Source organism: Polyodon spathula, chromosome 21, assembly GCF_017654505.1.
Source record: "Polyodon spathula isolate WHYD16114869_AA chromosome 21, ASM1765450v1, whole genome shotgun sequence".
NCBI classification, from domain to species: Eukaryota; Metazoa; Chordata; class Actinopteri; order Acipenseriformes; family Polyodontidae; genus Polyodon; species Polyodon spathula.
The window spans coordinates 27358022-27385174 of NC_054554.1; the positions used below are offsets into that span (position 1 = coordinate 27358022).

A 27153-nucleotide genomic window follows, 5' to 3' on the forward strand; every position below is an offset into this window, starting at 1 on the left:
TAGGGTTTGTGCATTAGAATGGTAGATTTTCATAACATACACATATAAACACAGGACATCACAATATGAGTTGGAGGGCTGTGTGTTTCATTGGTATACACTATCATTGAACCAAGATTGGAACATTGTGTTATAATAAATCTACGTTCCAATAGAGACCCAATGCTGGCCTCAGTTCCTTCTCACCTTGCTTTAATCTGAATTCTACAGCTTCTCATTAGCAGAGATTGGGATGGTGGTTTGTAAATAAAGGGCAATAGACCTTTAATGATCATTTATCACTGAACCTCATTATCCATCCCAACCCAACCCCCATTGAAAATGTTCAATTTCCATACGTTGATTAAATGTGTTTACTTAATCACCATGAAGAATGTAACAAAATAATGGCCTTGGAAGTAACTTTCTAATGAAATACCTCTGAAACACATCAGTTAAATACTGTGCACTCGCTGCCTTAATTAAACTGATATTAATTAGTTATCTTCATCTTCTTCTTCTCTCTGTCTGCTGTGTGGAGCCTCAGGGCGCTGAAAGACACCCTTTTACTGCCCTCTTTTCTCAGGGAGATCTTTTTTGATGCCTCTTAGTTGACTTTCACAGTAAATCTTGTTAAACAGCACATGTATATACCAAGGCTCTCATTATAAATACAAGATTTCTGGGCACATCATTATTTATACAAAAAAAAACATGTATTTTGTTTTCTTTTAATGGGAGGTTATAGTATGTGGATATCTTTTAACTCTCTTAAGAGCAACCCACTTTGTTGTGTACTACAGGGGAAGCATTTATAGGGTTCTTTTTATATTTTTTGTATTCAAAGGGCCAATGTTACCTAATGGTGGTTAATTCCCTGTGACTAACCTTGTCAAGGCAGTGTAGTGCAGTGCAGGGTAAGTCTTGCAACCTGGTTCAATCCTGGCTGTGCCGAGTTGGTGATATTGGCTGGGGACCTGTCGCAGGCTCTGGCCTGTGCTCCCATGGACCAAGAAACCAGAACCAGTTCCATCTAGTGGTCTGCAGCTTTTGGAGCTCCTTTTGGTTGGATAGCAATACACGGCTTTGCACTAGATTTTAGCTGGTCGACCGACATTGCATATGTCTATGTCAGGTAACTAGAATTCATAGTCACAATAATTGAGTAATTGCAAGAAGAACAATTAAGAATGATTAGCAAGCATCATGGGAAGGTAATTAGTCCTCATATGCCTGGGGAATTTGATTGAGCACCACTAGAAAACAGTAAATAACTTAGGACTTTGATGAAATCCGCCCTTTAGACAAACCTGGTTCCGAGGCTTTATCAAAGCCCTGATGTTTTTTAAAGCCTTGCCCAGTATGAACTGCAGTACTGTGGATGCATACAAATCCATCTTATCTTCATAGCCACTGATTTATCACAGCCCTGACTTATTTATTTATTTACTATTTGGGAAAAATTGGAATTCCAAGATTTCAGGAAACAATCGACAAGCGATGCGGGATCAAAGGGACAAAAGTAGTCAAGTCAGTAATTATTTGTTCCAGTGTAATGCACTTTCATCACGTTTAAACTGTAGATTTAAAAGCAAATCTAATAACAGTGTAGAGCAGGGGTCTTCTAGGCTTGATCCTGGAGAGATACTGGGGTAGCTGGTTTTTGTTTCAACCCAGTTCTCGGTTACTTAATTGCTCTAATTATTGGATTAATTAGTCAAGATGAACAGGTGTCCCAGATCTTTAGCTACTGATGTAAAGACACCTAGAAAACCTGCTGGATAGGGGCTCTCCAGGACCAGGTTTGGAGACCTCTGGTGTACAGTGTTTTTTTTATCTGTGTGGGATACAGCAGAGAAACACAGTAATTGTCATTTAGAACTAAAGACTGTAATGTGCAGTGCAGAGACAGTGTGCTGTGATGGGCCTTGACAAATACATCAGAAACTCAGTATCACACTTCGAAATGGTGTGAGAGTCTACTTTCAAATTTATATGCATAGTTTCGCACCAACAATGCTTATTTTGAAAGCTGTTTTGGTCAGGGCTGTCACCTTGTCTCATAATAATGATCACAACTCTAAAATCTCCATTCTCAGCTCTCCAGCTCTTTCACACTCACTAATGATCACTAAAACATGCCATCACTCTGTGTGCGTTACAAAAAAGATAAAGCCTTTGGCTAGTTATTTAATGTTTAACTGGTTACATTACAGATTTATAATACATGAGTATATTAAGACGAAGGATTCATTTCACATTATAGTGTGAGGGATTAAACACATTCTACATGCATGAAGCTTTTCTAGACTTGTGAAGAGAACAAAAATATGCAGCAATATTTTATTGAACCGATATGTCAATATATTGAAGCTCAGTTACATGTTAACTAAACAGTAAAAATATACATAAGCTTGTGCTTGTCCACCATCAGACTATCATAACACATGTGTGTTTGTATTCCATATTCATATTCAGTATTATATTCTGTATGTTTATGTTTATCAAGGCTTACAGTATATTGGTAGTTTCCTGCTTCAATAAAAAAAAAAAAAAAAAAAAACAGCTCTGTAAAACATGAGTTATTAAGTTTTGAAAAGAATATTGATATTTAATTTATTTCCCAATTGCATATGTACATTGACTTTTTATTAACATCAAACTCCAATACATGAGTAATTACATATCAATTAAATATTCATGTATGTAACATTCATTTAAGTGTTTCCTAGAAGTCTAGCACGGTTTTGTTTCATTAAACAACATACTGTAATGACCCCAGAGAGGAAGCTTTGTGAATAGGGCCCAATGTCTCCAATATGAATTCTTTGTGAATGCACGGCTCCCGTATGAATAGGGCCCAATGTCTCCAATATGAATCCTTTGTGAATGCACGGCTCCCGTATGAATAGGGCCCAATGTCTCCAATATGAATCCTTTGTGAATGCACGGCTCCCGTATGAATAGGGCCCAATGTCTCCAATATGAATCCTTTGTGAATGCACGGCTCCCGTATGAATAGGGCCCAATGTCTCCAATATGAATCTTTGTGAATGCACGGCTCCCGTATGAATAGGGCCCAATGTCTCCAATATGAATCCTTTGTGAATGCACGGCTCCCGTATGAATAGGGCCCAATGTCTCCAATATGAATCCTTTGTGAATGCACGGCTCCCGTATGAATAGGGCCCAATGTCTCCAATATGAATCCTTTGTGAATGCACGGCTCCCGTATGAATAGGGCCCAATGTCTCCAATATGAATCCTTTGTGAATGCACGGCTCCCGTATGAATAGGGCCCAATGTCTCCAATATGAATCCTTTGTGAATGCACGGCTCCCGTATGAATAGGGCCCAATGTCTCCAATATGAATCCTTTGTGAATGCACGGCTCCCGTATGAATAGGGCCCAATGTCTCCAATATGAATCCTTTGTGAATGCACGGCTCCCGTATTTATTTAAAGAGAAGTCGGGAGATGTTTTATTTCCTTCTTGGTTTGTTACTATTCTGTAACTCTATTTTCTTTTTGCATCCCGAATGCGATTGATGGCGCACATTAATGAGATAAGCAATTGGAAATTAAGAAAATGTTTTAAATGAATACAGAATGGATGTACAATACACTTGTCTGAGTCCTGGGCTTATTGAAGGAAATGATCCAGAGAATATGATTTTGATAAAGCAGCAGGGATGTCAGTACTCTACAAGCAGAGCTTAAGGCAAAACCAATTAACCTCAAGCCACAATCTGTATATTGGATTTCCAAAGTCTGTTCAGCTAATCACATGTTGGCGAAGCATAGTGGCGTCCAATGAGAATGTAATATGTATCCATACTCTATGCATTGCACTGCAGCAGATATAACAGAGATGGATAGGGTTTATTTTAATAATTGCAGAAGTTGCCAAATTAATAAAGACTATCAAAGCCCTAGCACAGAATAGTTACATGCAGGAAAGCACCAATGATACCAGCACAGTACTTTGCACAAATCAGACTTTCACAAAAACAGCCAAAAAGAAAACAGAAATAAAAAAAAGAAACAAAACTAAAGTTTGCTTGCAATGGCTGTGCGCTACTTGCCTTGTATGGCGTCCCACGCAAGGAGTTCTACACTGACTACACAGTGGTGTGACTTGACAGCTCAGTAAAAAACTGCCTCTACCTTCTGCAGCACAGTAGGAGTGTTTCAAGAAGCTAACTAGTCCAGCCAGAACTATGGGAGTGAGTAGCTAAACTACTCTGAGCTTCTAAAAGCTCCTGCTTTCATCTCTTATCTTCCGCGGGAGAGCTTTGGGAATGAGATGGTTACTCTTCAGACAGAATGGGTTTACTGCTTGTCACTGAAGACTCAAATACAGTCCCATTAAAATATGTAGTCTCACCCACAAGTATGCAGGGTGATCATTGAGTACCGTCATTTTCAGAATATAACTTGCACCCTGTGTATCACGTACACCCCATTTATTTTCACACCCATGTTTAATAACCGAGCAACCTAGACTTCAGCTACAGTGCTAGGGTCTGTTGAAATGTATGGAAATATCTCAGTTTGAACCACCCAATCTCTGTCATGAGTTCCCAGTATTCCCCTTGGGTGAGGATGGATGTCAGCTCTTGTGTCAAAATTTCCAGCAATACTTATCCCTAACCCTTACCCCATCCCTAACCCCAACCCTAACCCTAACCCTCACTAACGCTTATATTAAGAAGAATGCATATTCAGTGAATAGCATATATACATGATCCTAACTGATCCTATTAAAAAGGTATCACCAAAAAAATACATCCGGTATGCACCGCTATACACACGTCCCTAAAATTTGAAAGAAAGCACTGCTTATATTCTGTTTATTATGGGCCAGGCTACAGTTATCAAATCCTGCTTCTGGGTAGTGGGGTAGGTGGCTATGAGGTGCAGAAGATTCATTAATAACCCTTTCATAATTTTCACCTCTACAAGATTGGGTTTGAATTTGGCTCGGAGCACATAACAAAATGGCACAATCTCACACAATTGGCCCAGCACTGAATGTCAGAATTGTCTTTTTTCTCTAATATTCTTCCACTGCTTTATTAATAAATTCCAGCAACTTGTCTCAGACACTGGGGTCAGAGTCTGTTTGGCTTTTTATAGAGAAGAGATTATGAAGACTGCTGTGGCGGAAATGTGGTAGTGAATAGACTCAAAAGAATGTCGGGTGTGCTGCTTTGTTTTTGAGCGCTTGCTAGAATTAAATGAGCCAATATAACTAAGTGGTATTCATTTGACTGTGTGCCTGCTGCAAAGCTGCAAACTATATTCTTCTAATAATAGGGATTTTTTTTTTTACATTACACAAAAAAGCATATCACTGCAACACTTTCAAATAAACACCAGTTCACGATCCCTACCCAAGAGGAACAAACCACCAGGGGAATTCTGGAAACTCATTACAGAGATGGGGTGATTCGAACTGAAATATTTCTGTCTATTTGAATAGACCCTAGCACCGTGACTGAGGTAGGATGTTTGAAATTGGTTAAACTGAAAGTGTTTCTAGAGACAATGGTGTGTGTCCTGGATATGCCTGCAAAACCAAGATTCAGTTAGAACTACAAATATCCTGCGTACAAAACTCACTACTGTAATTCTCAGAATATAATGCACGCTCTCTTTTTGAATTTCTGCTTGTTTTACTCACATTAACATTTTCTTCATCATGTTTTATGCTGTTTTTAGGGTAGTTTACAAGAAGAGAGTATTACACAAGAGATGACTTTTATCAATCTGAAAATCGTAATTCTGCTTTGATTTCGTATTTCAATTTGAATCTAATGTTCCGTTATGTTCAGTGAAATTGCTTGATTAAATATGCAAACAAAAAAAAAAGTAATTTCTATTTTACATTTCCCAAGCTATATTACCAGAGATTTATTCAAGATAATCTACCAGGATAATTGGGCCCCCATGTGAGCTTTACACACAGACTACACATTATTTACAGGTTTGCGAGTTCTAGTTGCAAAATGCACTACTCTCAGATATACCCAGTATATAAAGGGACAATCTGTAATCAATATCTAAACTAAATTAGGGAACCCCCACCCCGCCTCCCCCTTTTCCACAATGTCAATCTCGATAGCAATACAGACAGCTTGTGGACACCTCATTACTTGAGAGCCTCATGTTCCCTGTCTGCTGACAGCCATTAGACTTCTTATTAGCCCAGAGTCATTTTATTTAAATGCCTCTTTGTGGGTTGGGGCTGGTGGTGGGTGGGGGGGAGGGCATCAATGGTACACAGGGGAGAAGAATGGATTCCATTTCCAGCTGGCCACGATGACAACACCGAGAGCACCGTATGCTACAGGACAGAGCTGCAGCCACTGCATGCTGGGAACTGGACAGAAGCAAGGTCAGGCCTGGGCAGCTAGATCTCCAGGGAACTCCACATGTTGGAGAGGATGAAGAGGTGTAGTTGGCTAGGCAGTTCTGTCTCCCTCCTCTGGGTCAGAACTCCAGCCAATGTCCTGCCGTGTTGTTAGGAGCGGAGCTCTGTGCTGTTGGAGGTGTTTGTTCCAGAGAAGATGCTACCCTAATGAAGAAATGTATTATCTGTTATAATGATCACTAGAGTTTAAAAATGGTGATTTAAATCAATTAAAATTAATTAAATAAGCTTTTTTTCTCACCTCTAATGAGAAAATTACTGTCCTGCTAGTCCCTTATAATTTTGTTAAAGATGGTGTTTTAAATAACAGAATAAAGCCATACACATAGCAGAATAAAATAACAGAACAGAACCGTAATCACACCCTCTGACCACACCATCCCCTCCCGCATCTCCACCTGTCTGTCCGCTATCTCCTCCTGGATGCACTCGTGTCACCTCAAACTCAACCGCTTTAAATCTGGGCTCCTTTTCTTCCCCTCCTCATCTACCCCCTCCTCTGATCTCTCTATCTCCATTCCTCTGGAATCTACAATGCTCTCTCCCTCCTGCTCAGCCAAGAACCTTGGAGTAACCCTGGACCCCTGCCTCTCCTACTCCCAGCACATCTCCACTCTAGCACACACCTGCCAATTCTTCCTGAGCAACAGAATCCGACCCTTCCTGACCAACTACTCCACACAACTCCTCGTCCAGGCACTGGTACTCTCCCGCCTAGACTACTGCAACTCCCTCCTGGCAGGCCTCCCTGCATCTGCCACCCGTTCACACCACTGGCTCCCGATCACCGTTCAGATCCAGTTCAAGACTCTTGTGCTCTGTCTGCACTAGAAGACTGGCTGTACCACCTCTACGATCCCCTGCCTCCAGAGCCCACTCCTTCTCCACCCTCGCCCCGCAGTGGTGGAACGACCTCCCAGTCCCTGACCACCTTCCGGCACCTCCCCAAGACACACCTATTCAGAGAACACCTGTAAAACTCAACTGTTCCCTTCTGGACAATATAGCACTCTGCATTTAATGCACTTTAACTTGCATCTATCTGCTCCCTGTTTTACTGTATTTAATCCAGCACTGAACCCAATCTGTAGGATCTTGTACTTCACTTGCACTTGTATCTAACCCTGATGTAACTATCAACACTGTTATCTGTTCTTGAACTGCCCTGATATCAAATCGTACTGTGTTTTGTATTTGCTTTTATTAGGACTGAAGTCTTTGTATTTTGTATCTTGCTCTTAATTGTACTGAAATTCTTGATATGTATTTTTTTTTACAACTGTAAGTCACCCTGGCTAAGGGCATCTGCTAAGAAATAAACAATAAATAATACACATACCAACAGCTGTGTTAAATTCCAGTGATGTTGCTCTGCCACCACACTTTAGATTCATCAGCTGTGATGCAGGACAATGCAGTCTTGACTATATCTTATTAAGAAACAGATTGCGTTTTTCATATCCTGGAAAAGGATAATAAATGTCAGTTGAGTTTAATACCAAACTGGTTGAAACAATGCCAAGAGTAAACTTAATTAGCTGCTGTAAATGGACTAGAACAGCTAAAAAAGAAGAAAAAAAAAAGATGCTAAAAATTGTAAACAAGGCATCATTAACCATACAATTGACACAGGGAAATGTGTGTGTTTGGTCCATCATCAATATGAAACGCAATTAAAATGTAATTTAATTTCTTGATGTCTTTCATTCAATGCACTTCCCTTTAGACCAATCTGGTGTACACATAATGAAGCAAAGAAATAAACAAACATCTCTTATCTTGATGTATTATATTATATATATCTTTATAATATGGTCCTATCTATAATAATAATGTATAATATATATATAGTAGCATAATAGATAAGCTAATACAAATGTTAGGCTTGCTACTATTCGATTTTTATTTTTTTTTGCCAAATCGACAATTAATATCGACGTTTATTTAAGAAAGAATGTATTGTTTTTATTCAGTCTTTATTTTTCTTTAAAATAAAAAACTGACTTTTCGTGCCATTGAGAAACGTCTCATTTAGCGAAAGCCGTTTATCATATTCTACATGCAACAAAACCATGGTTACCAACATTATAACTGAAAAAACTTGTAATTGTAAATATAAAGATCATACACAAATTTTAAAAAATTATCAAATAAACGGTAGAAAAAGCAACATACACTCACGTGACTCACAGCGACCCCCTAGCCATTCAGATCGGAACAGAGACGGGACAGGCAGCAAGTATGAAAACTACACAAACTAGATTATTATTTTTGGTAAGAAAATAAAAAATAGCAAGTGGTTTTATCTACGTTTATCCTATATAAATTTATTTCAGTCGAACCCATATTTTTGGGGGAATTCAACCTTTAACGAGCAGGTGCAAGCCTAAATAAATATAAGCAATAACCCAAATGCCAAAGCAATTAAATTCCACGCAAGACTAACTTCTTTCACCGTGATGACTCCCTCCCAGAACGCGGGATTTAGAGAAGGTTAATAAAAGCATTCACTGGCCCTACCAAACCATAAATATATAATGTGTTCATTGTGATACCTTGTTGAATTGATGGAGAGTTCAATAAAGCTGTCACTATGGGGCATGACTGAAATGTTCTGACAGCATATCTGAAAACTGCACCAAAAAACGCAATGCATTATATGTAATTTGAATGCTGCAGTGAAGTGGAGGCTTATAATACCACAGATTGGTTCTGCTGATGTCATAAACCACAAGAATAATGGAATTCGAACCTTGCCACATTAATTTATGGATTGATTTGTGAAACTATGACTTTTGAGTTTTTAAAATAGGTATAACCCATAATATAATACAATTCATGTTTATACAGGTTTATGAAAGAGTCAATAATGGTAAATGGGATCAAATGAAATACATCTAAAATTGGTGGAGTTGGGGATTGAGCAGCTTCTTCATATATGCCTGGGTTCAAAGCTAGTTATGGTCACCTGGTTTAGCCCCGGAAAACATCTTCTGGAATATAGATATATAAATGACTGGCACACAATCTGGGTGCATAGCATTTACAGCAAAATTCAAACATGGATAGATGTACAGGCATACAGACAGACAGACTTTTAACAGATAAACAGTGTAACAGATAACAGAGAGTTGGGGCTGGGTGAAAGGCAGGCTGACAGTGACAGCTGGATAGATTGTTGAACAGACACAAGATCAATAGGGAGACAGGCTGATAGCTGGGGAGACAGTTAAAGATGAACACACAGATACATAGACAAAGATACACTGACAGATAGACAGACAGACAGATTCAGAACATTCCACCCCCGATGTACAGAGAGACTGAGAGATTCATAATGTACAAGCATCCATACAGAAATAAACACATAGGCAAGGAAAATAGACAGATTCATGCATAAATTCATGACATTAACTAATAGGAGGCTTTGTGGTTGAGTGGGTAAAGAAACAAGCTTGTAAGCAGAAGGTCCCTAGTTCAACTTCCAGCTCAGCCACTGACTCACTGTGTGACCACGAGCAAGCCACTTAACCTCCTTGTGCTCTGTCTTTCAGGTGAGACGTTGCTGTAAGTGACAGCTGTGCAGCTGATGCATAGTTCACACACCCTAGTCTTGTATCTTGAAAAGCGCTTTGTGATGGTGGTCCACTATGAAAGGCGCTACATAAACAATTACATAGTGCAGCCAAGCAATGTAAATCACAGAGAATGATGATAAAGCACCCACAGCAAAGGAAAGGTGCCAATTTACCATCATAAAAAGTGTTTATAAGGGTGTTCATGTTGCAAAAACTTGAATTATCCTCCTGGATAATTCATTCATTAAAGAGATACACTCAGGCAGGATTATCAAAGCTATTTCCAAATTGTCATTAACATTTGTTTTTTTTTTCTATAATGAAAAAAAAGACTAAATACATTTCCAGAATGAATTAAAAAAAAATTAAAAACTACTATAAAATGACTGTTTTGTTTATTTCTGGTTTGTTAACTTTATTGTTTTTTGTTTTTAAAAAGTGCCAATAACCATTTGATGAATGCACAATTTGAGAAGTTGTTCTGTGTGCTGTTTAATGGATGTGAGGTTATAGTATTCAATATATTATACAGTAGTAGCAAGGTAAGGTAGCATACAAGAGTCAGTAAGTAATCAGGTACTTCCACATCAGAACTGAATGCCTGTTAGCAATGGCTATAGGGAGGGGTACAACTGTAATTTCTGCCCTGTTTGCAACTGGGGCAACTGTGAGCTACTGTACAGAGGGGACAGAAATTGCAGCTGCACACCCCTAGGGCTAATTGTTCACCCCACCTCACATGAGAAATTATTCTTAAGAATTATTTTACAAAGCAGGCCCAATGTTTGTTGTTTACCTAAATGGTAAAATCTAAACAGAGACACCAACAGAAAGGCTAGAGAACATGCATAATAGGGTTATTAAACAGGTAAGATTAAATATGATGAACATATAGGTGATATTGAAACAGCAAAAGTACTGTGCAATCTTTCCCCCTATAACAAAGTGTCAGAATGCAATGCGATTTATTGCACCTTGGCCCTAGCAGCACCCAAACTGGCAGCAGTAAATTACAAAAGCACTCTGCAAAAAAATAAATAACATATCTATCTGTAAAGGTTTTATCTGAGGTACCTCTCAGGAGCTTTTCCCTGCCTTGATAATTGGTTTTTGAAAATACTGCCACCACTTTAATTGGCAGTGCTTGTCCCAGTTGCTGTAATACAACGCGGCGATCTTTGGGGGCTCCATTAATTCTGTTCTGGCAGTGAAGAATGGGGCTCCACTGGGTGGGATATGTGAATGTGAGGGAATGAGAAAGACGAGAAAGAGAGAGAGAGAGAGAGAGAGAGAGAGAGAGAGAGAGAGAGAGAGAGAGAGAGAGAGAGAGAGAGAGAGAGAGAGAGGGGAGGAGCGAGGGAGAGAACAAGAGTAGAAAGTTTACCATGGCCAGTTTACGTCGTGATGATGTGCCAGCTGTGTTTAATTCTCAGCCACCTCTCTTGGAGAAGTTTAGCGCGCTGCACTTCAGAAAGTAGACCTGGTCTAATTGCGCTATGTGTTGGGTTAGGTGTGTCACACCCTGTATCTACAGACTTTCATACTCTGCAGCAGCAACCACCACAGTACAAGCAAGGAGCCCCTTCCCTCATATTATAGTCCTGTAAGATTTTAAAAAGTGACTACACATCCCACTTCCACAGCTTCAAACTACCAGGGACTCAGGAGGACTGCCAGCTTTGATAGCTCAGCAAAGACTCAAATAACTGGTTCTAAATACCTGCAATTGACAGGAACTGACAGACTGGAGTGTAAGTCAGAGAAAAAAATAAATAGGTGTCTGAAGATGGGAAGTGCAGGCAATTGTGCAGGACGGTTGGGTCTGATTGCACGTCAGGGAGTGAAATTATTGGGTGTCTGTCTAGCAACTGTAGCGCTGCCAGACTCCATTGTACCGTACTGCACAGGTGAAAGCAGAAAGTGTTCCACACCCTGACAAAAATGAAGCCTGGGTCTGGTGACAGCTTTTATTATATAAATCACAGATTGAAAGTACCAAGTGATTTGCCGTATCTGTTGACTAGATTGGAGAGCAGCAATTCGGTGCTATTATTTGACAAGGATTAGAATGAGCTGGCATCTCTGTGACACACTTTCGAGTAAGTGTCTGGCCATGATGGAACACTGTTGATTAAGGGTTTAGCGAGTGCAGCCAAATGGATCCTGATTTTGTTTACTTTATAGGGGTTCAATAGAAAATTGTGTGTTAGGTCATACATGATTTCATTTGAGCTGCTGTCATGGCAACTCTGCTGATTGTTCATTGGGCTATGTGTATTTAATATTGACAGTCTAATACACCTAGCACTGCTGTAAACCTTTATCCAACTGTTGCAGTTTGTCATTCCTTTCCAACACTTACCATGTGCTGTAAGTTGTGTGTAGGGTGACTCATATTGTAGTAGCTTAGCTTTACCCATTGAGAACGAGGTGATATGCAAAAGACGAAAATTATTTTTATTATAATAAGTGACAACCTGCACACACCGTATTATGTTACCATAAATCACACTTATATGCAGATGGCACTAATGTCATAACCACCCATTAAACATAAAAGAGTGATGTTGTTCTATTGCTTTAGAACGGGGTTGTATATTATTATATACACAGGATGACTTCAATACACAAGATAAGATATACTGGAATTTCAATGAATCATTGGCAGTGCTTTCTCGTATGTGTTTCACCCCATTATATTGGTGTGCTGGTTTAGAATTGCTCTTTATCATAAGGGTGGCCTTTCAATAAGAAAGGAGATTTATACTTGTATACGTCAGCAGAAAGTCCTCTTGGCTAATAAATGCTGTAGAAATATGTTACGTGGGCTCCCTCTAGTGGTGAAGGCTTAAAACTGCAATGTTGACTGAAAGGTTTTAATTGTCAAGGTAACAGCATAGCGTTTTCAGCTAATTGCGCTTGTATACACCTACTTTTTGCTATCAGTTATCAGTGTAAATTTAGGAGGGTATTTTGAAGTTTTACAAACTGTTGTATGCTACAGACTCTTTCACCATTCACTTTGGATTAAAGGGAGCGCCCTTTCTCTAACGGGGCAGGGAGCTGATAAGTCTTTATGCCCAATCGATGAAATAAACGATATATTTCTAACGACAAGAAGACACAGGAAAAGGAAGGAATGGATAAGAGCACAAACAAAAGTATGCAATCTTATTAGAAGAACGAAAAAATGAAATGGCAAAAGACCATCGCTGAACCAAGGAGATACTAGACTAGACAAGCTGAAGATGAAGATGGTGATGATGCTATTATATATATACTGTATATAACTATACGATATATATTATATATATATAGATATATATATAACATAGTACATATATATATCAATGTAGATATAGGATTGGCATCGTTAATCCAGTAAGGGCTTACATGACTAGTTCCAATCCATGTAAGGGCTTACATGACTTGTTCCATACTGGATCATTTTGCCTCTAAAGTTAAAGGTGTTCTGCCAAGCCATGCTGTTGTTTCCTCGAGTAGAAGCAGTGATAAACGAGAAGGGGTCACATGCATCACGAGGAGGCTGGCAGACAGGAATTTGTCCCCTTCATTGGTAATGACAATGCATTAGCACCAAGTGTGAAGGAGCCATCACTCTGTTCTCCTTCCTCTGCACCAGATCTCTTCTCAAACACAGCAGTAATTGCTTTGATGCTCGGGATCCATTAGAGATATTAAAGGGGGAGAGAAAGACAGGTGATATTTACCGTGTGAAAAATGCTTAAAACTTTAGATTTCATAAATATTGAACGGAGAGGAATACATTCTTCATAAGGATACTGGGAGGGACGGCCATCTAGACACATGGCTCTAAATCACGAGTACAGTTTTATTTGCTGCACCCTGCAGATGAGATGTTAAATCAATGTCCTATTGCAAGTGACTTTGCATATAATGTACAGTTCACATCCTACCTCTGTAAAGCGCTTTGTGATGGTGGTCCACTATGAAAGGCTCTATATAAAAATAAAGATATTATTATTATTATTATTATTATTATTATTATTATTATTATTATTATTATTATTAGAGGAATGCAGATTATCAAGCACTACACTATAGATCAAGAGTATTTAAAATGCTGCGACCTGCTCTCTTATATCTCCCTATCTTTCTTTATACATTTATAAAACCCTAAACGGTCTAGATAAAGTTAACCCAAGTCAGATTTCAGATGGTAGAGTGAGAGGGCATGAAGAGGAGACTAGTGAAAGTAGGAAGCACTTTGTTGCACAGAGTTATAAATGCATGCAATAAAACACAGGGAACATTCACAGACAATTAGATACTGTCCTATTCAACTAGATGCCCTTAGTAAGGGATGAATGGTGTGCTAAGAATGAATCAGCAGCAGCAGCATTGCTTTGCAAACCACATAGCCATATACTGAACTTTGTATAACATGATGATGGATTAGACAGATTCCTTTCAAATATGCTGTTCAACTAAAATACATGGTGCATTAATGGGAAACGCCATGTTTACAGTGGTAGAATTTTATAAAGGGCACTATAACCTACAGAAACTACAGAATTGCAGCTCTCCTGATCCCATGCTGCCACCTGTGGGCTGTAAACAGAACTGCAGCTAGTACCACTAAAAGGTTATGTAATGAACCCAAAGTACTGTATAAACTCATAGTAGCATAATTACGTTCATAAGTACATCCTTTATACCTTGTAGCGCCCCTTTGATATTGAGTACAGTTTCAGTCAGAAATATTGAGAGTTCTGGTAGGAGAATGACGCAGATTGGAGGCTCGCTTTTGTTTTATTATATCTTCAGACGTTGTGTTACATTATGTAAGTGTATTACAGTCTCAAATTGACAATGCGTGATCTTGGACTCCTGAATAAAACCAGCTTGACTGTCACAACAAGTGTTTTTGTGTTTTCACTCCTACCTCCTCACATTATGGAACCCAGAACTCCATAGTTACTAATAAGAGCAGACCAGTAATACAAAATGAAAGCACCGCGTATCAGTATACTGAATAATTAATTAATTGTATACGAAGTCAGTAATTCTAATATCTGGAACTCGCCTAATTATTTCAAATGAGGCTATTTAACTTTTGTATTATTATTATTATTATTATTAGTAGTAGTAGTAGTAGTATTATGATTTAATAATATTATTCTATCTATCTATCTATCTATCTATATATATATATATATATATATATATATATATATATATATATATATATATATATAGCAAAAATAAAAGCATTTGTACTGTGCATTCTATCCAAACTGTAATACAAAGATGCATGTGAGAGTGTTTGAGTTGGGCGAGGGTTGTAGTAATATTTTGTTATTATTATTATTTGCAAGTCTTGAATATCGCTATCTGTGTGGTCTCTTGTTCCGTTTGTCCCTCTGCCACTGCCGTCCATGACATATAAAAATGGTATGAACGGGAAGTCCCGCCCTTTCCCCCTCTCGCTGGCAGACTGAGTGAGTAGCTGGTTATTACAATGCTTTTGAAATGGATTTAATAATCCAAGCCCATCCGGACCGATACCGGCTCCAACCCAACCCAAATAAACTCACGACCTTACCCTAAACCCTTACGCATCTTATCCCTCGGCCTGGTCCCGTTTCGGGTGGCTATTTTTGTCTTAATGTGCTGTTTGACATAAACGTAGTTTCTAACTCCGTGTCTCCGTCTTTCAGGTTGCAGTCCGCACACACCCCAACATGGTAAGAAAAGGCTGTTTAAAATAGCATTGACATGGCTGTCGTTAGTAATACTTACCCCGTATGCTGAACGGGTTTATTTTGGTCTGCAAATTCGACACATTCTCCCCACTGACCTGCTGTTAATTAAACAGGGTTACCCATTTAGGGTTGCCTAAATGTTTAAACGCCAGTAACTGCAGGTCATAGTTCGTTATTGTGATGTAACACGTAGTGATATTGTGCTCTAGTATCGTAATTATTTACTGCTGTTAACCTGTGCATGTAGTTGAAAGGCCTGGTCGTATGGCGTTGAAGTACTTGGTCTGTTGGATAGTGTTTCCTTGGTGTAATCTCGTGTTGTGTGAATAGAATTACTGGTAAGAAATGGGTTTAAGACTGCTGTAAATGCATTAGAAATTACTGTACAGTTTGTCACTTGGCTGATTTGCATGGTCATATTTAAGCAACTGCGTGCTCGGTCCATTAAGCTGTTGGTATATGTTGTGTGTGTTTGGCAGCCTAAATGCTGCAGTGATATTTAGATTTTGTAGTAGCTTAAAATAAACAACAAATGTAACAAACTCTTTTCTGTTCATTTTCAGCCACGCAAGATTGAAGAAATCAAAGATTTCCTGCTTACAGCCAGGAGGAAGGATGCGAAGTGTAAGTTACATTGTTAATAACATATTGCCAGGTGAGCTGAGCAGTTTGGTAGTATCACCACATGGGTCCGGTTTCACCTTTTACCTGTGTCTAGAGATACTGGACTGAAAGTACCAGAATGCATTGTTAGATAAAACCCTGCCCTGATGAATCAAGAACCAGTGTTTGTCCTAGGTGTAGGACTTCATTTCCCCTTGTACTCGTGTGTTTCTGGGTCAGTGGTAGAAACTGATAATGGCAGGATGTTAAACTTTTGGGCTGTTAACTTAATGTCATATTTGCTTAGCAGTGTTCATTGTTGGTATGTGCAAATATGTTTGTTTTGTTAGCTCTCACTAGCACATTTGCATTGTGCAAAGTCGGTAGGACTGAAAGGGACAGACTAGGGGTTAATGAGATTTACACCTCTGCAATGGTCTGAATGCAAACATGATTTCAGAACTACTAGCAAGGTTATCTTCCAGTGTAAGGGCTGGTGTATGCATTTACACTTTTCTGATACAGCACTGCTTTTCTCCTTGGTGATCATAGAAGCCAAAATTAGGTTTTACTGATCTCTGTCTGTCTTGTCTGCAGCTGTGAAGATCAAGAAGAACAAGGACAATGTGAAGTTCAAGGTGCGGTGCAGCAAATACCTGTACACCCTGGTCATCACAGACAAGGAAAAGGCAGAGAAGCTCAAGCAGTCCCTGCCCCCGGGTAAGCACTCGCTGCACTTTGATGTTTGGTTTGTCTCCTCTGAGCAAAATGTAGGTTCATTCCGGTCTTGGTTAAGGGTCAAAGGCTTAACTCCTAGCCCATCCGCATCTCAACTTTACAGTTTTTGAACACAGATTTATTTTTGTGCATTTGTTGGTGAAATGCAAATGACTCCTGTTAAATACATTTTAGTAAAAATGTATTTATCATGTTTCTCTTCCAGGTTTTTTTTTAGTAGAAATAACATACATTTTGCCATTTCTTCCTTTTTTCATGCAAAACTCCTGAAGGGGAAACAGTTTTCCAGAACCAGCAGGTTTTCATGTTGCTACAGTGGCTTGAGCTACATAGTGCACAGGCTGGTGCTGTTGTGTACAAATTCATTTATGAACATGATCCGGAACAGTAATGGTGGTTTCAGGGAAAATGTAGATGGTCATATAATTGATTTGATCCATGTGTTAATTGATAAATTCAGTGAGTGAGTAAACTGTAATAACCATAAACCAGAACATATATTTTATGCATGCTGTTGTAATGGTTGAGTGGCCTGCCAATGAAACAATTTGTGAATGTCAGATAAATGGTTGCTTTGTGCCAGTCTTGTTTGGGCCAAGGGGACTGGTGTTAAAACATGTTACATTTATGGCAGCACAGCCTGCTGAATCTAGGGCTCTCAGGTATATAGTGTGATTGGGTTTGGCTGGGCTTTGAGTGCTTTTGATAATGGTGAATACCAATGAAGAACTGAACCTAAAATGTGTCTCTGTCTTTCTAGGTCTGGCTGTGAAGGAACTGAAGTGAGATGATTGGCGTGTACAGCATTTGGATTGTAATAAAAGTTGCAAAAACACAAGTCATTCTGAGCTTTTTTTTTTTCTATTTTTTGAACTTATCTGTGTGTTTTGATTCAGGTATCTCAATTTTGAGTTTTACAAGATCCTGATGTTACACTAATGTATGTTTTGTTAACTTCTTTCCTGGGTTATTTTCCCCAAGCTGTAATGTTATCTGGAAAGGGACTGGTTGCAAAATGAATAAACTTCTGCATTTATTTTCATACAGTGAGAAAACACTTTACATGTTGGCCAAGGTGTCCTTTTTACACAGGTTAAAAAAATTAATAAATAAAACACGCGCACACATTGCACCGCCAAAACTTGTAGATTAAATCTTGTTTGTATTGTGTTTGCTTGTCTTTATTCTGACAAAAGCAGTAATGTGAATGGCTGTAGATGTGGACCTGGAAGCTTCTTTATTTATTCAATATGCACAGGATAGGCATCCAATCAGGGCTGAACAGACCTGAAATACCCATGTGCACGGTGTCAGTAGTCATGTGAATCTTGGCTTCATGGAGTGCTGTGAACCATTACATGATCACAAAGAGGGGGGGATTGGTATAATTAAATATAAAAAATGCTACACTAACCACAAGGTCCAAAATAGTCTATACCCACTTCATGTATTTTGCAGACATAGTACACTTATGCAATTCCATTGCAAAGCATTTGGAGCATATTCCTCCTTGTATTGCCATGCAAGGTACTGAGCCTTACTTGAAATGCTTTCCATTAATTAAGTTTCTTTTAGTATTTCTACAAAAGACAATTAAGAATACAGTAATAGTCATAGGAAAGAGGTGCAATATTTCCATCTGGTTGAAACTGAAACCAGTACACAGGTGGCACTAACTGAAAGGATTGTTTAAGTGATTTAATGCAGTTAAGTTTCATCTTTCAGTTGTGATTGAGCATTTCAAGCTGTGGATGATAGTTATATTGTACTTTAATGAAAGTACATTTCTGTAACCTGGCTGTTATAAAAGTATATAATATACTGAAGGTAGGAGCTGAAATGTTTGTCTACTTGACCAATCTTGCTGGTATTTGCTGTCTGCCATGTCACAGTATAAATGTAGGCATACAATTGCCAACCTTGCTCCGCACCAGTGCAAGAAAACTTTGGTCCTTTTATAAAATGCGTTTTTTTGTGCATTTAAAAATGTTATTCTGTATGTCTTATTATAATTAAAACCTAGACGCCTTCAATTGGCGAACTTGCCTGCAAGTGCAGAAGAATCTTTTGTCTTTCCATGTACTTGTGTCTGTCTGCCATAAGATGTCAGTCTTCAGCAATTTGTCAAAACATATTTGGCTCACCGTACTTTGCTAGTTGTCGAAAGCCATTTTGTATTCTTCTTAAGATTATTTTGAATCCCCGCTACTCGCACAATAAACACATGGTTTCAACTATTAAACAGGTAAATTCACATTAATAACAATAGTTATTTTAAAATGTGTGTACGTTCATTTGAATCGCATTAATATATGTATATAATGTTGCCTTTTGATCGCGCGTGTGTCAGATCATATCGGCCTGCGCGTCCCCGTGGCACCGAATCAAGCGCGTTCCCCGCGGGGCTGCGCACACAGTGTCTGGTGTGAGAGTAAGTTACCCGGTCCGATGAGGTATTTTGTGAGCAGAAAGGATCGAAACAATAAACATAATAGTGGGGGGTATTTTTTATTTATCTTAAGAACACCTTGTGGATTCCTTTGCAATATTTCTGTGAGCATTTTGCCAGGATCGCTTGCTTTACCGGCTACACCACGTCCAATGCATTTTTTGGGGGTGAACAGATAAGACCAACAGGGAGTTCAAACACTCAACCACAAACTAGCCGTGTTCTGTATAGCGCCCGGCTGCTTGCAGTCATGTCTACGGCAAGGGTAGATTACATTGCACCGTGGTGGACTTACTGGCTGCACAATTTTCCTCACGTCAACCTCCGATTTAAGCCCGTGGACGGCAGCTTTAACCCGCAGGAGGATAATTATCAGCAGGTTAGTGCGGAAAAGAGCAGGAGTAATGGGGGGTGCATTGTGCATTTTCTGGGGAGGGGGGGAATGCTGATCCCTGCAAGTATTCTTTGCTGGCTATTCCCTCATTTTCATTGCAATATTTACACTGTACATGTATCTACAGTCTATTTTTTTTTTCATATCTGCTGAAAAAACAGCTATCATAGCCTTACAAGATGTATTGCTTTGTGCCTGAAGTTCCGAGTGTACGACTGTGAAACTTAGCGAGTGCTGTCTTGTGTGTTGCATGAGTTCGAGGGGTCGATGATCGGACAGTTGTTGGTATGTGTAGGCAGGGCCGGGGTAGTGATACTGGGGGTGAGTTTGCGCGATCTCTGGATGAGAAACGACGTGGCGATGGGAGATGAGGAAGTCAGACGCTTCCAGTAAGTTAAATACAAATAACCCTAACTTCCACATAGCATTAACTACTAACGATTGATTCAGGGTTCGTGGAGTTAAATTAAATTGTATCGTTTCTAGCAGCAGTAGACGTATTACAATAGCAGTATTCAATCAAACAGCGTCATTAAATCCAATGCATATACTGTAAGTAAGTCTTCCATCTCCAGGTTTTATAAGATGCATTCTCTTAGTAATAGAGATACAGTGCAGGGTTAGTATACTGTAAAGACTTTAGTGTACTGGCCAAACACCTCACACAGGTGTAGGCGTGCTGCAGTGGATGGGGAGTTGCATACTGTGTACGCCGGTATACTGAATACGCTGGAATACCTTCAGTACTCTCAAGTATTGCACAGATGCTATGAAATCCATGCTACAGAATGTACCACGAAGCACCCGAGAGTTGATCATTTATTAGATGGTTCCTACCCATTTTATTTCAGGGTTTCATTCGTGTAAATATTTCACAAATTTGTACGAAATTTGAAACGTAACTGTGCTACATCACACACAGTCCTTTTTTTTCTTTTTTTTTCCAAGTCTGCCCAAAGAAATATCAATGGAAAAAAGATGACAAGCCTCCATTTAACTTTAAAGAAACTATAGCATTTAATATCACAATTACAATATGTCTAAGTATTTAAAAAATTGATGGAATTTGACTGCATTGCTCACTCCTTTTATGCTTTCCGCATCAGAGGCCTGGTGTTTACATTCCAGTTTGTTTACATGCCCCCAAAAGTAGTTTAAGCTGCAAGAGTACATGCTTCCCTTTTCCCAGCCTGTAGTCTTCTTCAGTACACCCTTACAAACCGCTGCACTCTCACTACTGCAGCAGCAACAGGCTCTCTGTCATTTCCTGTAAAATTCATGAAACAGTCCAAACGTTTTCTTTCACATTTTGGCAAGTGTTAACGTTTTGCAGGAAGTGTCTCATATTCATAACTTATTTTTTCTTTTTATTAATGCTGGCGTTTCCCATTTTCAGTTTAGTTGTGCTGTGATGAAAGCCCACCATTTGACTAATTTGCTAACTCTGTGGCTAACAAGATTTAAAAACAAATCTTTCTGCATCAATGCCAAAGGTTAAAGGAATAAATATTAAGAGGCAGCGAGAGAATGCCACCCCACAGCTGAAAAATATTGTTCTCTCTTTGAATTTCTGCAAAACACTTGGTGATGGTAAATAAGGGTTAAAGAAACATTCAGCATTTTATACTGGCATGCAGACTGGAACCAGTTTTTGTTATGCTTCCTCTGGTGTAAAATTGCACAGCGTTTTAACAAGGCTAAAGCAACGGACAATGGATGTTAAGTGCAGGAAATGCAATAATTAGGTTTTGACTGAAGCAATTAAAGTGAAATGCAATCAGCGCCCTGTGCTTTTACATGAAAGACGTCTTTGTTCGTAAGCCGAAAAAGCCTAAAAATCAGGGGGTCTTTGAAAAGACATATCCTTTTTTTTTTTTTTTTTTTTTTTTTTTGCATTAATTGTTTGTATGTTAAATGTGTGAATTCATATGACTGTAAGATCTATCCGATGCAGGAAAAAGTACGTTATTTAATGGTGGTATGATATTGTTTTATGCAATGAAAACTCGAATGACAAAAAAAACAAGTACTAAAAATACATTTAAAAACACAGGCCTTGTTCTGCAGTAATTGACTGTGATTGAAAAGGATTAGACTGTAAATCCTTATCTTTATTGCATTGACTTTCAATTAATACAGTCAATGTAAAAACAACCAGTATAAAAATGTGATGCTGTTTCAGTGTCATTCTCGAGTCACACACAGTGTCACTATTTGGAGCAAGGTTCCCTGGTACGCAGAAGTAGTTATACCAGGTACCCCTGTTAATTCATTTCAGAAAGACTGTATAAAGACTTATTGTATAGATATTGAGAACAAGTGTACTAATTATATTAGAGATATTGAGAACAAGTGTACAATCTCCTCTGAACAGTTCCTGTTGAAACATCTGTACTTCTAATGGCATTTAGCTGAGCTTGTATTTCAGGGGCAGTTAATCGCCAGTTTCGTAGACTTGTGACTCGAATGAACTTGTTCTCTGATTCTGAGGTCACTCTTGGCCTTCCTGACCTTGTTCGGTCCTCATGAGTGCCAGTTTCTTCAAATCGTTTGATGGTCTTGGCCACAGCAGTTACAGACACTTGCAAAGTTCTTGCGATTTGTCTTAAAGATTGACCTGCATTTCTTAAAGTAATTCAAAACTGTCTTTTTTCTTTGCTTAACTGAGCGTATTTTGCCATTTTCTGCTCCCTTACATTCAGGAATGACAAACTTGTGCCTATGCTACCTATATTTATAGTAATCATGGACCCTCACCTGTTAACAATAATTGGTGACAAAATGTTAATTAGGTAACATGCTAGTTAACTCGGAGAACATCTAACAAAGACACTTTTATACTTAGGCCAGTGTTCTAACACCGTGTTATACACATTTCAGACTTTAACTGACTTGAGCTTCAGACTGAAATCCCCTTGCTTTGGGTGACCATTTCATTGAAATTGACAAGATATACATTTTAATTTCAAAATTAAATTTTTGAATGCAATTCACTTATGATTATCAGCTTATATAAGTACGCATATCATATAATGAAATATTAAGTGTTTATAGACAAGTTTATACAGTTAAAAGCATAGATAATCATGAAAAACCTGGTTTCAAGCCGGTGTACTCAAACTTTTGACTGGTACTGTAGATTTTCAGTTTCATCTCGTACAAACAAGTGAAGCCAGCTTGAAGGATTTAACTGGGTCTGATCATGGTGCTGGGACAAAAAGATTTTTCATGTTTGAATTTCTTTAAATTTAAATTGGCAGTGAAAAGAAAATGTTTTTAGTCAAACCCTACCAGATTACCGTACACAACACAGTAGTATTTTATAGTGCTATAAATGTAATTTACTAAGCAAGTGCTTAAAAGGATCTGAATCTGGATAGAGGGGAAAAGCTGACAACAAAAAAATAGTACAAGACCTTTCTGCCGGACTGACCCAGCATGCAGGGGCTGGCTGGAAATTGATTTCTGCTGCACTGCTTCTAAACACTCTTTTCCCCCTTTCTTTCTCCTTAGCACTTTCAGTTCCTTTTTTTGCTGCTCCTCTGTCTTGATCTCTCTTTCTTGCTCGCTAACCCTCCTTTGTTTTTAAAAAGCTTTCCTGTAAAACTATGAACTGTGGGCTGTTATAAGAAATTCTGAGTTGCTGTGTGTGTGTGTGTGTGTGTGTGTGTGTGTGTGTTAAAGGGAGAGAATGGGAGTTTAAATGTATTTATGTTCTGTGTTACGAGTACAGTCACATTAGTTCTTCACTCAAGAATCACATTTAGTCTGTAGGCTATTCTTAGTAAAAAATAAATAAATAAATAAACTTAATTTGTTGATTCTCAGGTTCCATTTGAGGCTGGCCTATGCTTTAGGATTTGGAGTTCTTTTTTAATGTTCAGTGGGTTTTGAGATGAGAATTGGCATCTATTTTATAAATCGCGCCCTGCGTGTTTATATGTTAACTCCTGGACATGCAGCAGACACTGGCACGGACAGTAAGGGGTGAATCAGGGAATTACCCGTTAGCACTGATGTCACATCCTCACTACATGGAATAAATCATTATACACATCTGCTATGAGCATATGCACCATAGTACAGTTCAGTGCTGTTTATCTATCTTACACCTCTGTGCTGTTCTGCATTGCTGAAGTTAATGAATATGGACCATCAGAAGGTAATAAAGTATAGAACTATCTGTACAGTATGAGCTGATGGGCCAAAATCTGTGATTCAAATCCTATTTCAGCCCCCATCTCCAAAAGATTCCCTCAAGCCTCTGCCAGCTGCACAATCAGGTCAAGGGGAATGGGACTCTAAGTGATGCCACCAGCCTGCAGGCAGCTCTGTAATCCTTGGTACAGTAACCTGCGTGCACCTCAATAACCATTCAGATCTCTGCACGCCACATAGAGGTTACGCCCTGAACCTTCCACTTTGTAAAGGTTTACCACTGTATTTGTGCGCAGTATTTTTGCAGTTTTATCATGTTTTCCAAATGGTTATACTGTGCATTTAATATAGTTTACCTAGGGTTATTAATGTGATTTACTGTACTTCATTACAGTGCTTTGCCATGCTTTCACTATGCTTTATTACACTTTGCAATGCTTCATTATGGTAAACTTTTATAAGACCATACATAACAGCTGTTTGCAGCCAGCCTGCTAAATAAAACAGCTGCCTTTTGAAGAATTGTTTTTGTTAGATGAAGCCCTTCATCTGCTTTAAAACTTTGAATAAATGATTCCACAATGAAAAATATTCATTTCTGCATTAAATTAAATTAAAGGAGGTTTTTCGATGGTAGATCTTTACATCGAGGCCTAAATAAAAATATATATATAAATAAATAAATAAATAAAAACACTTTTTGCAACCCACAAATGTATTGCATTTCTGCTAGATCTGTTTCAAACTGAATTTTCAAAAACTGCTAATTTCCAAATAACGGGATGTAGGTTAAGCCCAGAATGTTTTCAACAACTGTACGTGTTTAAAAGGTCATTTGTAAGGCAGTGGCTGTTAATGGAGCTACATAAAGAGAAGTGGCAGAGTTGTTCATTTATAATGAGGTTTGCTATCAGAATGGATACTGCATTAAAACCAAAGGGCTTTTTTTGAAGCTCAACTGGAACGAAAAACTCCCTGGGTACTTGGATACATGAATATATATATATTATATATATACCCTCTAGATATATATATATATATATATATATATATATATATATATATATATATATATATATATATTAAAGGCATTTAGGGTGTAAAGGATGGTGGGTCAGACAACCAGTAAAAAACTCGTTTCTTCTGCAAATCAGTCATAGTCTGACCCACTGGATGTCATCGACACAAAGAGTCTAGAGATAGGGGGGACTAGTATGATTGAGGATGTCTCAGAATACATATAGACCCACAGCCGCCACTCTTTAATCTTGCTAAGTTTGTCATCCTGACGCCTTCGACACTCCTCGTAGGATGCGTAGAAGACGAGACACTACGAAACTATTCCCGAGGCGACAACTATTCTGAGAACAATAACATATCGTAGTCGTGGACCAAAGGACACTAAATCCCGCTGTCTCCCTCCTCATTTCTTTGGCAGGAATTTCTAATGTGCCTTCATGTTAAAATATTAATGGTGTCGCGGCTGTTTGTAAATGTAGAACGGTCCATCCAGGCGCACCCCTGATCAGCTGTGGAAGATTCATCATTAGGAGGAAGCTTTGAGAGGAATGCATTAATCCATGCATCTGGGGTGGTGTGAGGCTTTGACAAGAGGTAGAGCTGCTAGTCCTGTTGATAAAGACACACTTTTTTTGTATACAGTACTAGCACCTGGTTTCCTGTGATTTAATATTTTGTTGGTCCCAGATGTGTAATGTTACTGACATGCTAGAATACATAAATCAGGTTTAAAATCTTCAAAAAGGCAAAAAGCCTGTATTGATCACTGGTTTAGTGGAGGGTGGTGGAGATTTGAATGTAGTGATCTATGCAACGGTGTTGTCTTTTAACTAGGTTTATTATCCCTCATATTAACATCATTTACTACAGTACAATAAATATGATGGAAATAACTCTATGATATATCAAGGTTGAGTGGTTTTTTGGTGGTGGTATCAAGGTCTGCCAAAGTTTACACTAAAGTAGACATCCATTGACATCGATGTCTCAACATTTGTTGTAACTCATTCCCCTGGGGGTTTGTGCTGTAACAAGACAACGTCCCAAACCAGGTCACGTCCCTTCCCCCTAGTTTTGACTCTCACTGCTCTCTCTGTCCCTTGTGGTCTCCCCTTTGTGTTCTCTTCCAAAACCTGTCCCCTGTGCACTTGATCCTGCTTCTCCTCCCCTTCCTCTCCATTTCTCCTCTGTTGCTTCCTCCCCTCCCCCTTTTTTCTTTACATCTCTCCAATGCAATTAATATTGGCATGACCATGAAACCAGTATTGCCAGATTAGTTCAGTAAAACAATAGGTCTCCTTTTCTCTCTCCCCTTGCCTCTTTCATTCCCTTTATATCTCACTCTTGGCTTTAGTTTTTCATTATAGGGTTTGCTTCCACCTCTACCCTCAGGCACTCTCTCACGCTCTCGCTCTCTCTTACACCTGATTTCTCTTCTTTCTGGATCACTTTCTCTCTTTGCACCTCCCCTCTGTCTCTCTTTCTCTCCTCCCTCTTTTCTATTCTCCCATTCACCCTCCCTGATGTTCTTTTTGTTTGCAGTGTTTTTCTGTTTCTCCTCCTCCCCCCCCCCCCCCCCCCCCCCCCCCCCCCCCAGCACTGAAACTCAAATGTGTTTTTGGCACAGAAGGTTACTATATTATAACAAAAAGGGATACTTCTCTTTTGAAAATGGCAGGAGTGAACATAGAAAATGGTGCCACTGACAGCAATTGGATGAAATATTTAATTGGCAATTAACAATTTATCTTGAGCAGCTTGTTGGAAATTAGCCAAGTGACAACAAAATGCATGCTTGGGGAAAAAAAGTGACAGCATTGTTAAACAGCCTTCTTTTTTCTTTTTCTTTAGCTCTTTTGCTTTCTTTCTTGCTTGAATCTTACTTGCCTTTCTCTCTCACTCCCCTCTCTCTCACACACTCCCCCCTCTCTCTTTCACTCTCTCTCACACACTCCCCCCTCTCTCTGTCTCTTTCACACCCCCTTTCTCTCATACACTCCCCCCTCTCTCTTTCACTCTCTCACACCCCCCCTCTCTCACACACTCCCCCT

The 27153-nt window shown here is 39.0% G+C and overlaps 2 protein-coding genes across 3 annotated transcripts in view; both read left to right on the forward strand.

Annotated features, from left to right (window-relative positions):
• Positions 1-15404: 15404 nt before the first annotated feature.
• LOC121296637 (60S ribosomal protein L38) lies at positions 15405-17919 on the forward strand. Its single transcript, XM_041222394.1, has 5 exons — positions 15405-15476; positions 15696-15722; positions 16304-16364; positions 16941-17063; positions 17842-17919. Exons 2-5 carry the CDS (start codon positions 15720-15722, stop codon positions 17865-17867), a joined length of 213 nt encoding a protein of 70 aa, XP_041078328.1. The 5' UTR covers positions 15405-15476; positions 15696-15719; the 3' UTR covers positions 17868-17919.
• A 1566-nt stretch (positions 17920-19485) lies between these two features.
• The window catches only part of LOC121296023 (protein tweety homolog 2-like), a 29765-nt gene continuing 22097 nt past the window's right edge, over positions 19486-27153 (forward strand). For both annotated transcript variants that reach the window (XM_041221160.1, XM_041221161.1), the window contains exon 1: positions 19486-19909. In XM_041221160.1, coding sequence (XP_041077094.1) covers positions 19781-19909 — 129 coding nt within the window. In that variant the 5' untranslated portion in view covers positions 19486-19780. The remainder of the gene's footprint in view (positions 19910-27153) is intronic.

Excerpts from the sequence above, each read along its gene's own strand:
- LOC121296637 (XM_041222394.1), top strand. Across the intron at positions 16,365-16,940 it reads CAGGAGGAAGGATGCGAAGT|CTGTGAAGATCAAGAAGAAC; the intron begins GTAAGTTACATT and ends TCTTGTCTGCAG. Across the intron at positions 17,064-17,841 it reads CAAGCAGTCCCTGCCCCCGG|GTCTGGCTGTGAAGGAACTG; the intron begins GTAAGCACTCGC and ends CTGTCTTTCTAG.